The sequence below is a fragment of the Perca fluviatilis genome, chromosome 13 (genome assembly GCF_010015445.1).
Source record: "Perca fluviatilis chromosome 13, GENO_Pfluv_1.0, whole genome shotgun sequence".
Classification (NCBI taxonomy): Eukaryota; Metazoa; Chordata; class Actinopteri; order Perciformes; family Percidae; genus Perca; species Perca fluviatilis.
Genome location: NC_053124.1, coordinates 34,008,327 through 34,022,398, shown reverse-complemented (window position 1 = coordinate 34,022,398; position 14,072 = coordinate 34,008,327). Strand labels below are relative to the sequence as shown.

The 14,072-nt window shown below is 42.9% G+C and overlaps 1 gene segment (V, D, J or C); it reads left to right on the top strand.

Moving 5' to 3' along the window:
* The first annotated feature begins 5,240 nt into the window (after positions 1-5,240).
* Positions 5,241-5,864, top strand: LOC120570949. The segment is given in 2 exon segments: positions 5,241-5,292; positions 5,509-5,864. Coding segments are annotated over 2 exon segments (408 nt in total).
* The last annotated feature ends 8,208 nt before the right edge of the window (positions 5,865-14,072 follow it).

The window sequence follows — 14,072 nt, the reverse complement described above, 5'->3', positions numbered from 1 at the left end:
ATTTGATTGGGGCTTCAAGGTGGGATTAATCAGCAGTGTTTGGTGTTTTGTGCAGGAGCACCTTTTCCCCTGTTAGGCTTGGCAGCTAGTACTCCTATGGTACTCGTGGTGTTGCTTTAAGTGGCGGTGAAGGTGGGTAGAGCTATTAGCTCGGGAGGATCTCTGTGGCTGTGAGAGGATCGCCAGTTTTTCTGGTTGCTTTTTTTCACACCACTGGTTTAGAGTGCATAAGTACCCCCCACCATTAACTGCACGAAGACTACGAGTGAGTTAGTTAGCTAGCTTAAATGGTTGTGGTTAGTTAGGCAGGGATGAGGCTCCTGTTTTAGTGTTACTCTTGAGTAGTTTTTTCCCTTTGTGTACCAATCAAGGTTTGTGTAGCTGGTGAGTGACTTCTTTTCATAGATAATTTTGTTCAGTTGAGTCTCTTTTGGAGCAATGCACAAAAGATCAGTTGTTGAAGATTGCAGAGCACTATGGGGTTGACGTTGTGGATAAGAAGCTAAAGGGAGGGTTCATAACATTAGTGACATGGCTAAAAGACTCATATGCAGTATGTGGCAAGGTGTTTACAAAAGTGTTGCATGTGGATTTAATCCAGATATGAGATGCAAGAAATGACGAGCCTATATGACACCTTGGTTAAGATTTGGGAAATATCCTTATCACGGTAAAGCCAACAGTTGTGGTTGGTTTAGAGCAGGGTTGGGTACCGAACTCAGTACTTTTTATGGTACCAACTAAATTACGTCGGTAAGACCGAAGAATCAAGTTTTGCCTGTTTGTCAGAGAGCGAGGCTCAGCTCCGAGACACAGAGCTACGGTACAGACGGTGCAAAGAACGTCACCTCTGCAGCTTCAAGACACAGTAAGTTACATAAATGCGGTCGCAAGTGTGGTTACACTTTTCAAAACTCCAGACAGCGTATAATGCAATATAATATGACAAGCCGAAAAGCGGCCGTATAGTGCGGTTAACGTTACACTTCCTCTAAAGGCCCGGACACAGAGCCGATAATTGGCCGTTGGACAGTCTGGTGAGGTCAGTGACTCGAGTTGTTCGGAGTGTTTCGTGCCGTTGTCCGTCCGAGGGGCCGTCGGCCTTCATTTTGGCTAATTTCACATGTAAAATCGGCGGGGCGGGCACTGCTGGCAGTCGGACTCAAATGACCCATCTGATTGGTAGAATGCTTACCCGGAAATGGGGAGCCGAATGAGCATGACTAGAGTCTCTCAAAATCTGACAAATCTTTTAAACTGACTTTTGTTGAGCTGAAATGAAGACAACTGCACGGCCTATTTCTCGCTTAACGTGTTTTCAGAAACACGTTCGTCCAATCAGCTGCCGGTTAAATTTTTTGGGCAACAATACAGATTAGCGCCGCCTGCTGTTATGTATTACGTCTCGTCTCTTCGGTGTGCACTTTTTTGACCAACATGAGGAGACTGATCAGTCCAACTGCCTTTTCTGCCGAAGGTCGGCCTTCTGGTTGGTGTGTAAGCAGCGTTCTCTATGCCCTGGAGACAGACTGACAGGCTGGAGGGTGTAGGGCAAGGCATCTTTATTTCAGCAGCAAGGCAATTCAAAACTCTTTACATCAAACGTTAAAGACCAATTAAAAACTGTCATGAGAGGAATACAGGCTAAAATAAAAATAAAGATACAAATACAATAGTTAGGGTAAGGTTACAGTGCAGCGTTAAAAAGTAATGATTTAATTGGTTGTGAGGATGGGTTTGGGAGGGGAGATGGAGGTAGGGTGGGGTTTTATTTTGTGTGGAGTGTAAAATGTTCTAAGGAAAAACTTCTAACTGATTACAAACGTTATAATTAACTACATAAACCAAGGTAAAAACAACCTGCTAATCCAAGTTTTTATTAGCTTCTATTATAATAATCCTGTAGGACTACAGAATAAGTACACATGACTTCTAACCAGATTGTGAACTATGAAGGGCAGAGGAACAATATCTCTATAATCCAGGTTATTTAGTAACACAAAAACAGCCAAGCAAATGTTAAAGAATTGGTCTGATTTAACGAAGCTGATCCCAACACGACATACCTCTCTATCAAAGAGGTCAGAGAATCCTTATCTCACAGATCCCGTTCTTATTATCAGAATCATATCTTTGTGTCCATTTTCCATGTTGATCGCAGCATGTTGCAGGGTAACCTTCATAGTGAGTCAGTCCTGATGCCCAGATCCTTTCAGACAGATAAAATGTTCTTTTATCAAACAGCTGAAACTCCTGATTGTTGTTCATTTGATAAATAAATATAAATAAATAATAATAAAGCTATAAACGACGCGGGGATATATAAACTTGGTTACAGTCAGGTTACAGAGCAGCCGCCCTCAACAGACGTTCTAAAGTAAAGTGAACGCACCCTCAACGGGGTTGGGATCATTTCATTGGTCAACACTACAGCTGGCATTCTATTGGTTGTTGACTTTTGATAGGGTTATAACACAAAAAAAATCCAAGCACGCAGGAGAAATCCGAGAGCAGAAACTTTGCAAGTGAGCAGAATCAGCCTGAGTGCGAGGAGAAGGTTCAAAGCTGAGAGCAGGAAATCTGTCCAAACAACAACATATCTGAGTCCAAGCAGAAAATTAGCCAATGGGGACGCACCCCAGTAAGACCCGCCCACGCGAGATTTATTGTCAGAATCGCAAGCAAAAACTCAGGGAGCGCAAAGGAGAAAGCTGGGAGCATGACTGCAAATGTGATGGAGAGAGCAAAAGACTGATCATTGAGAAAGAAACAGAGGGAACTGTAAACAAAAGGACATAATATCAAACAAATAAAAGACCAATAGTTTACAACTACACAAATGTTTTGTTTGCATGTTTTAAGTTTTACCTTTAAGGTGACAATTTTTTTGCTTGAGTTAGTGTTTTTTGTTTGATACTTGAGAAGTTTTGCTTGGAATTAAAGTCACAAAACTAATCCCATACGTTAACAACTAGTTCAGTCAACCCAGGGTTTCCCAATCCAGCAGCACAAGTGTTCACTTTAAAGAGGCTGTGTTTGCACAGCATGACCAATCAAAAACATCTACCAGAATCACATATTTTACATAAGAAGAGAGAACCATAATTCTGCATAAATATGAAGAACACAGACATGGTTTTGCAGGCAAAATGCAATACAGTCGCTGTTTCCTAAAACAAGAAGGAAAGACTGCGAAAAATAGCCAATGCTGTAAATCCGTAAATCACAACACTTATCAATATCACTTCCCCATCAGTCAGGCATAAGATCTGACCATAATTACATTTTTGTTTTCCATAAACTGTCGTTGCTTTAGCCTATTATTTCAGTTGCAACCCTGGCAGTGGTAAGCGATTGTGAAAGCGAATAAAACATTTAAAAACAATAAAAACTGATGTGCGCATTGGCAACACACGGCTCAACAAGCCGACATATAGCCTATACGAAATCCCGTAGGCTAAACTCACTCAGCCAACATTTGAATGTTTTTATGTTTATCAATTTAAGGGTGAAATCACCATCACCAAACCCACCAGACTCCATTTAAACAATCAGTACTTTTATCATCGTAAAACACAAATAGCATATACGTTTTTCCCTCCGCTTAAAATCTATATCTTTCATAAAGATACCCATCAGTGACTGTTAACGGGGTTGTCTGTCTCTAAATGTTTTAACTTTTATGAGGACACCTCTTTCTGTCTGCACACCGAGCTCCACCGGATCTTCTAGGAACAGTGACGCTGTTATCAGTCGAGTTTTGATTGGTCAGTAGGCGGTGCTTTTACACCGGTTGATCTCTCATCTCCAACATAACCTGTTCCCGAGCAGGTTAGGTGTTCAGCATAAGTTAGCATGGCGATTTAACCCGGTAACAAGTGATCCACCGTTGTGATACACAAAACCCTGGGTTGGACCTGAACTTACCTTGTTAACGCTAAATCTTGCTTCGTAGTACAGGCCTCAGGTTTAGTGGTCGGTGTATGTTAAAAATAAATACTTTAATTTTCGTTTCTACAACGACTCTGTCACTCATTTTCAATTGTCGTGTTTTGTCCCCAGTAGCATCGAAGGGGACGTAACAAACATGAGTACAGCTATGATGTTTGGACATTATGTCATTGTGTCGTCCTGATATAAACACCTCTAGATTCAAAACGGGTGTGAGTCCCAAGACAAGCTCCACTATCAATTACACCAGCATGTTGACATCAAATTATTTACAATATACAACATAGAAATCTGAGGTATCAGCTTCATGTCAGCTAATGTGGATACGTCAACACCGAGAACCAATATAATGTGAAACAGCTGGTAGGGTTAATTTATTTCTTGAAGCAAGTAGACTCTTTGTAAGTGATCAGTGGCAGCAGTGAGGAAACAGCGTGACATGTTGAGGACAGCTACAGTTCACTGACTCTGTGTGTTTGCATATGTGTCCTGCCTCTCTGCTCCCAGCCGTTAAGAGGCCAGTGTTGATCAGTGGCTGTCCAGGCCTTTCAGAGACACTAGGCTCGTTCGAGAGGAACTGCGCCTCGCCTGTAAAGTAGACGAGAGCAGGCGGCAGCAGCTGGGGGCGGGGACAAAAATCCTTCAGACTGAACAGGAAGTGACAGAAATAAAATTATTAATAAGATTAATAAGATTTAATAAAATGTTATCAGACCCATATATCTGCTCCTACACAGTCTCCAGTGGATTTTATTATGACAGAGTAGCATTCAAAAGTCTCTACATGAGATCTGTTGCTGATTTTAACTGACTGTAGATGATCCGTAATCTGAACAGATTTAGTCTCTCTGACTTCTAAACATCACTATCAGCCTCACAACATGTGTTCTGTACAGAATAAGGTTTTAAATCAGACAAATCGCAGTTAAAATCCCTCCGATTCAAAATCAATAAAAAGTTTATATAAAACGTCATCATGTTGAGTCGATTCTGAACCAATCAGCTGTTCGATCAGCTGAGAGGCCGGCGTTTCCCAGCATGCACTGGGTCCGCCTGCGTCCACCTGGCTCTTGCAGTTGGTGAAAAGAAACTGCGGTACCTGCGTCTCAGAACTGCGGCCGCCTTGGTCTCGTGAGATTATCATTGCCCACGTGTGCATGACGTCAGAGCAAGCCGGGATCAAGTCGGACACAAATCTAACCGGCATGCATTGGGCGGCGATCGCCGGTGATTGATTCTGCACAGATCTGGCTCATCTCGAACGAGCCTAGTGACACGTCGGCAGCACAATGATGATGTCACTGGTTCTACTGCTGGCCACCCTGGGTCTCCTTGTTCAGGGTGAGACTCTTTTCTTAAAACTTTGCTTCAGGACACAACCAGGTTCACCACAATGATGTTCTGCTATGATGGAGACACACTGGAACAAGCAGCATTTACCTTCTTCCATCTGTTCTCCATGTTAAAGAAATGACACTCTTCTGTTTGGATGTTGATCATCTTTCTCTAAGCTGGATTTGTCTCAATAACCCTTCTGGATCTTTTTCATGTTTTCAGGTTCTTCAGGACAAATCATTCTGACTCAGTCTCCTGGATCTCAGTCTGTTGTTCCAGGACAGACTGTCTCTATCAGATGTAAAACCAGTACAAGTGTTGGTAGCAACCTCCACTGGTACCTTCAGAAATCTGGAGAAGCTCCTAAACTCCTGATTTATTCAACTTCAACCCGTCAGTCTGGAGTTTCAGATCGTTTTACTGGAAGTGGTTCTGGGACTGACTTCACTCTGACCATCAGAGGAGTCAAGGCTAAAGATTCAGGAGTTTACTACTGTCAGCAGGGTTACAGCTTACCGTTCACACAGCGATACAACGTCGTACAAAAACCTCCCTCAGCTGGAGAGGAACTGATCTGACTCAACAGCTGCACTGAAACTAAAACAGAAGCTTGACTAAACTAAGATATATATTTAATAATAATTGACGTTAAGAATTTTAACACTAAATATACTTTATCTAACTAGAAGTTATACTGTAAAGTATTTAAATTAAACAGGGTTTGAAACATTCTGCTGCACATCAAAGCTGACCTCTGAGTTTAATCCACAGTGTATGATAACACAAACACTAAAACTGTACGTATTATTCATTTATTTCACATCTTATCACTTTTCATTGACACTCAAACATACTCGTTGAAATAAGTTTTCAACGTAATGTAAATAAAATGAGTGTTAACTGCAGTTCAATCTTTGGAAATATTTACATTACAAGTAAAGAAAAGACAAAAGGAAAGGACTACAAATTACTAAAATATGTTATAGACATGATTACTAATTTTACAACATGAAATAAATCTTATTTTACCAGAAAACTGTAGAAGCTCCTAAACTTCTGATCAAAATAACATCAGAAAGAGTTTCTGAAATCTCCAGATACATAGGAAGTGGAACAGGGAACGAAGTTGACTTCACTCTGATCATCAGTGGAGTTGAGACTGCAGATGCAGGAGTTTATTACTGTCAGAGTTATCATTGGATCAACAGTCAGTGTCAAGTTGTGTGTGATTTCTGGCTGACCGCAGCTCTGCCCAACTTGAAAACTGCTTTATCCTTGATGAACGCAAAGGACAACTCAAAACTGTTCACTTTATGATTGTTTATTGTCATAAAGATTACATTACATTACATGTCATTTAGCTGACGCTTTTATCCAAAGCGACTTACAATTAAGTGCATTCAACTGAGAAGGTCCAAACTCTAGACAACAAGTAGTAAGTGCAAGTACATTAGCTTTAAATAAGCTAAGCTACAAAGAAAAAAAAGTGCAGGTTTAAAGAGTTTTTTTTTTTTTGTTTGTTTTTTTTTTTAACCGAGGTGTAGTCGGAAGAGATGTGTTTTTAGCCTTTGGCGGAAGATGTGTAGGCTTTCAGCCATCCTGATGTTGATGGGGAGCTCATTCCACCATTTGGGAGCCAGGACAGTGAACAGTCTGGATTTGGTTGAGTGATTAGTTCTCCCTCGCTGTGGGGGGGCAGCAAGCAGTTTGGCTTATGCAGAGCGAAGTGGGCGGGTTGGGGTATATGGTTTGACCATGTCCTGGATGTAAGCTGGGGCTGATCCGTTCATGGCCCTGTATGTAAGTACTAGTGTCTTGAAGCGGATGCGGGCAGCCACTGGTAACCAGTGAAGAGAGCGGAGGAGAGGTGTAGTGTGAGAGAACTTGGGGAGGTTGAATACAAGTCGAGCTGCTGCGTTCTGAATGAGCTGCAGGGGTCGGATGGCACATGCAGGCAGGCCAATCAGCAGGGAGTTGCAGTAGTCTAGACGTGAGATGACTAGAGCCTGAACCAGAACCTGAGCCGCCTTCTGCGTTAGAAGTGGACGTATCCTTCTGATGTTATGCAGCATGTATCTGCACGATCGGGTGGTTGCAGCAATGTTGGCAGTGAAGGAGAGTTGGTCGTCAAGTGTCACACCCAGGTTTCTAGCAGTCTGGGTGGGGACTACCACAGAGTTGTCGATTGTTATAGTCAGGTTTTAGGTAGGAGAGCCCTTCCCTGGAAGGAAAAGGAGCTCAGTCTTGTCAAGGTTGAGTTTCAAGATGGAACAGAATAGGTTGATAACCTTCAAAACACACAAACAAAAACCATGGATTAGTTACGAATGACTCAATTTCACTTTCTCAAAAATAAGCATAAACTAATGTTACTGAATCCTCAAACCTAACCAAACAATCATTTCATCATTTAGATTAACCTAGGATCATTGCAAGTTAATAATTAAATATCAATATCATAATTAAACATTTAACAATACACATGATTAGAGTAACGTTACTGTCAAGTTCTACGTTCACATAAAGTCTTCACTATTTAATTTAATTAATAATTGTATTGTATGTTACAACCAAACAAAAGGGCATATAGAAGCATGAATTCAACACATTTCAACACATTCTGTCCTACCAGTTGCGTCTTTGGATGACCAGGAGCTGTGGTCATTGGTATCTCTTCTCAGGGATGAGTGAGAGCCAAGTAAGCTTTTACCAAACATTTCGATGCCATGCACATGCACTGCTTCTTCTTCTTCTTCTTCTTCTTCTTCTTCTTCTTCTTTTAGTTTTTTGGCAGATTACTACTTTTGTATTATACCGCCACCAACTGTACAGGAGTGTATACCATGAACTTCATAGAAACGTCATAGAGTCTAGGCTTGAATTAATTCAAAATAAAAAATAAAATAAAAATAATCATAAATAAAACTATATTCTTTTTACTAAACCAGTATTATGAAGAAAAATAAATAAAGCTTCAAGTCTTTCCCTTGCCATACCGTGTTCTTTCAAAATATCACGTATTGCATTCTCTCCTTCCATTTCCTGCCATTGTATTCTACTATCATCATACTTCTTACACACAAAAAGCACATGTTCTACATCTTCTTTGTCTTGGCATTCTATGCATAAGCCATTGCTAGAACCTATTATTTGTAAGGTAGCATTCAATCCTGTGTGACCTAATCTAAGTCTGGTATAGACCACTTCTTCCCGTCTGTATAAACTCAGTGAAGTAACCCTTTTCCCGGTCACAATCTTCTGTGATTTATGATAGTGTCTAGCATTAACCTCAGCCTCCCATTCAGTTTGCCATCTTTGCATATTTTCAGACTTAATTAGAGATTTAGCTTCACCCTTCCCCAGTGGGACATTAATTCCTATACATTTGTTTTTCAGCATCTTTTTCGCAATTTTATCAGCCTCTTCGTTTCCTGTTATACCTATATGAGCTGGAACCCAACAAAACTGAATATTGATTCCAAGGTTCCTGAAATGCAATAGTAAATGTTTAATTTCTATAATCAAATCTTCTCTTGATGAATGACCTGTATCTAGGCTATGAATAGCTGCCATGGAATCTGTACAGATCACAGCTCTCACTGGCTTAACCTCTTCAATCCACCTTAGAGCTGTTATTATCCCAGTCATCTCAATAGAGTATACTGAAAGAAAATTATTTAACCTATAGCCATCTCTTTTATTAAATTCCGGAATAAACAACCCAATCCCACAATGACCATTTTGTGGATCTTTTGAACCGTCTGTATAGATTTTAACATATCCATAGAATGTCGATTGTTACGCCCCAGTCTAGGGGTGCCTAGGACGCAACATAAAAAGGTCCCATCTTCCCCGTCTCCCAAGTAGCCACACACAATTCCGTGATTAGATTAACAAAGGTATTTATTTTACATAGAAAAATATATGTATGTAACAAATGTATAAAGCTACAAACAAAACAATCCTAACTGAGAGATAAGCAACTAACCTAAAAAACAAATGGGCAAAACAAAAGACAAAAGACTTACCTCCCTAACTAACAAAAACATGAGAAAACAAGCTCAACACATCTGGAGGTCCACCCTTACTAAACAAACGAAAAATCAATATCCAATCTAAACCAAAAAGCACAAAAGGAGTGGCCGGTTGGGAGATTAGGAGGATGAGGAAGTGCCAGCTGCCCACCAGACGCCCATCTTGGCTCCTTATAACCAGGTTGCCTCCCCAGCTGCAGCCAATCACAGGGTCGGGCCTGAGCTCCTCCTCCAATCCAAGGACGGCTACGGCACACCTTCATTTGCATATACAATAGAACAAAAGAGAAAAACACAGGGCACACACAGCACACACACAGCAGACAATACACAAATATGACCACAGTCATAACACCCCCACACCTAAGAATTAAACCCACCCCTAAAAAGGTTTAATTCCTAGACATCTGAGGAACATCTGGACAAAGGGTCTGCTATCACATTCTCTGTACCCTTCTTGTGGTGAATCTGCAAATTAAAATCCTGCAGAAGAAGAGACCAGCGCATAAGCCGCTGGTTAGAGTTACGTGCGAGGAAAACTAAGGGGTTGTGGTCGGTGAACACCTGTATAGGCTGGAAGCTAGACCCAAGATAAACTTCAAAGTAGGCGAGAGCTTCCTTCTCGATAGTGCTATAATTAAGCTGATGCTTATTAAACTTCCTCGAGAAGTAACAAACAGAATGGTCAATAGCTTGATCGTCCTCCTGCAAAAGCACAGCACCTGCGCCGCACGCGCTGGCGTCAACCTCTAATTTAAAAGGTCGCGTAAAGCAAGGCGCAGCGAGAACAGGTGCATTACACAGTAACGCCTTGGCAGACTCGAAGGCAGCCTGACAAGCGGGGGACCAAACAAGTGGTTTTAGGGGACTTACAAGACTTGTGAGAGGAGCCACCACATCAGAAAAGTTTCGACAAAAACCACGATAATATCCACACATTCCAAGAAAACGGCGCAACGCTTTCTTGGACTGTGGGACAGGGAAATCAATGATCGCCTGCACTTTTTCAGCCAAAGGACGCACCTGCCCCTGACCTACCTGTTTACCCAAATAGGTAACAGTGGCCCTACCAAAGTCACACTTAGCGAGATTAAGAGTAAGGGAGGCCTCGCGGAGACGGCTAAAAATAAGGGACAATGTATGGAGATGGTCAGACCAGGTGGAGGAGTAAGCAACTACATCATCTAAGTAAGCTTCGCAATTGTCGATGCCAGATAACACGGTACGCATTAACCGCTGGAAAGTAGCGGGTGCATTACGCAACCCAAATGGCATAACCGTATATTGCAGGAATGTGTCGGGTGTGACGAAAGCTGATATCTCGGAGGCCCGTGGTGTTAAAGGAACTTGCCAGTAACCTTTTAACAGGTCCAGCTTTGTCACATATTTAGCGGAGCCTACACGGTCTATGCAATCCTCCATCCTGGGGAGCGGAAATGAATCGGGTTTGGTAACTGAATTTACTTTTCGGTAATCGTTACAAAAACGAGAGGTGTTATCTGGTTTCGGAACCAAAACACAGGGAGAGCTCCACGCACTGATACTTGGAACAGCTAATCCATGCTCAACCAGATAACTTACCTCCTGCTGCATTATAGCCCTTTTTGTCGGATTTACTCTATACGCATGTTGTTTAATAGGTTTGTGGCCCTCCACGTCGATGTCGTGGTATAGGACGGATGTTTGACTAGGATGGTCAGAGAAAAGCAACAGGTTATCGTCAATCAACTGTATAATATCCGCACGGGCCGAATCAGACAGATGGGACAAAAAGCCCTCCAAGTTAGTCAGTACCTCTGAATTTCTCAAACGAGCGGCCGGCGTTAAACCACTTTTCTCTGTCAAGCCATCATCAGCAAGACTGTAACGAGGAAGAGTATCGGACACGGACATCACGGGCGCAACAGGAGATGGCGGGGAATCACTCACCCTGGAAAAGTAACGTTTCAACATGTTAATATGACATACTCTAGATTGTCTTTTCCGATCTGGAGTTAGAATGACACAGTCTGTGTCACTAATTTTACTTTCCACCGTATATGGACCCGAAAACCGAGACTGCAAACTAGATCCAGGTAACGGAAGCAGAACCAAAACTTGTTCCCCTGGTTGGAACACACGGAGCACCGACTTTTTATCATAACAACGCTTCATTTTAGTTTGGCTTTGTGCCAAGTTGTCACGGGCTAACTGACATACATGATTGAGACGTTCACGAAACGAATGGACATAATCCAGCACGTTATGCTCCGTTTTTGGCGACTCTGACAACCACTTTTCTTTAAGGAGTCGAAGAGGACCGCGCACAGTATGGCCAAAGACCAACTCACAAGGGCTAAAACCTAAAGACTCTTGAGGTGTTTCACGACGCGCAAACAATAGGAGAGGGAGCCCCTCATCCCACTCTCTGTTCGACTCGGAGACAATACTTACGCAACATGGACTTTAATGTTTGGTGGAACCTCTGCGCCTTTGGGACTCTGGATGGTAAGGACTTGACGTTACATGTTTGACTTTCAGCTCTCTCATTACCTGTGCAAACAGTTTGGACATGAAATTTGTGCCTTGGTCACTCTGTATGGTTTTAGGCAGACCAAAAGTTGAAAAGAATTTAGTGAGAGCTTTCACCACTGCTTTTGCTCTGAGAGTGCGCAATGGAATAGCCTCCGGATACCGCGCCGCAGCGCACACCACAGTTAAAATATACTGATGACCGGATTTGGTTCTAGGTAACGGACCCACACAATCTATTAACACACGTTCAAACGGCTCCCCAAGCACCGGAATCGGGTGAAGCGGGGCTGGAGGAACAGGTTGATTGGGCTTTCCACAACTTGACATATGTGACAGGTGCGGCAATACTTCTACGTCAGACTTTAAACCAGGCCAAAAGAAGTCGCTAACACACGATGGTACGTTTTTTTAACACCCAGGTGACCAGCTAAGCTGGAGTCATGTGCAAGACTCAAAATTTGCCTCGATAGTCTTTTGGCACAACCACCTGAGTAACAACGCGTATCTCACTGGAGTCGGGACTCCACCGTCTCATCACGACACCGTTGTCCAGATAAAAACACCAAGCTTGCTGTCTTCCTCGGCGGCTACAACAGAGGAGAGACACAACGTTAGAGACGGATCGTTTTTCTGGAGCATCAATCAACATTTTCCGGGTTACGTGTAAACTCAGGTCTGAGTCAGCAGGAAAGAGATCAAACTCATTGACACATTTTGACACCTTTTCACTCTCAGTAACAGGAGACATTGAAAAGGGAGGGCTCACCCTCACCTAATGTAGCCATAAATGACTCAAACAAATCAACGACTTCACTTGCTTTACGAGCCGCAGCGGCCGCGAATTGCGCATACAGGAAACAGATTTGGCACAGACACAGCAGAAGACACCGAGGCGGGACAGCAAACAGACGCAACCGAAATTGGATCTTTAACTACTTCGGGCAGAGGAAACACCTTTCCTCCGGCCAAATCGTTACCCAGAATAAACGAAATTCCACTAATCGGAAACTGTGGGAGCACAGCAACTTTCACCTGTCCCGCACACAGCGCTGAATGCAAGTGGATGATATGAAGTAGGGCGTTAAGTTCACTCATTTTAATACCCCACACTATCAAATCGGAGGAACACGACGTTTCATTTGAAAGAGGCAAAACACTAGCCAGCATGAATGAATGATAGGCGGCTGTATCACGAAGAATAGTTACCGGTACTTTGTCTGATTCTTCGCCGGTTACAGACACAAACCCGTGAGAAACGAACGGCTTAAAACGAGGGTCAACCTCCACCTCTTCAGATACAACCTCGGGGTGTTTTAGAGGCGGGGACGCGGTATTTATGAAACCCACACCTGCAGGAGATTTAGCGCTTTTGTGAGGTCCTTTTCTTCTAAGAACCGGACAAACAGTGATCAAATGGCCTGGCTCATGGCAATAATGACATTCGCGGGCGCCACCCGCAGCGTGGTGAAGTGCTCTTACGCGGCTCAGCTTCGGTGACCGATTTCTGCGCTCAGGCATTACCGTGTAACACGTGGTGCTGGCATAGAAAAACGCTTTTATGAGTCAGAATGAATTCATCAGCCAACACAGCGGCTTTTGTTACCGAATCTATCTCTTTTGTTCGTTCAAATAGACAACGATTCGTTCCGGTAAACACTTTTTGAACTCCTCAAGTAAAATAAGCTCTCTGAGCTCCGCCATAGTTTTAACGTTACATGCTTGGCACCATTTATCAAATAAAACGCTCTTGTCACGCACAAACTCCACATATGTCCGGTTAGCAGTTTTCTCACTGTTTCTAAATTTTTGTCGATATGCTTCATGGACCAGCTCATAGGCCTGCAACACAGTCTTTTTCAAGATTTTATAGTCAAGACTATCCTCAATAGATAGACTGGCACATACCTCTTGAGCTTTCCCCACTAACTTACACTGGAGGAGAAGGGACCAGAACTCTTTGGGCCAACTTAGGGCGGCAGCTATCCGCTCGAAAGCGCTAAAATATGAGTCAACCTCGGACTCACGAAATGGAGGGACTAAAGCAATGTGCTTACTGATGTCAAAAGCCGGAGCAGAAACAGCACTGCGGTCAAGAGGAGACATCGGGGTGGAGACTACAGGAGCACCTCTTTCCAGCTCAAGAGCCCTGATGCGCAGATGCATGGCTTGCACCTCTACCTCCCTTATTCTGAGGGTTATGCGGAGGTCCTCAGTGGACATGCCACCCGTGAGAGGTTC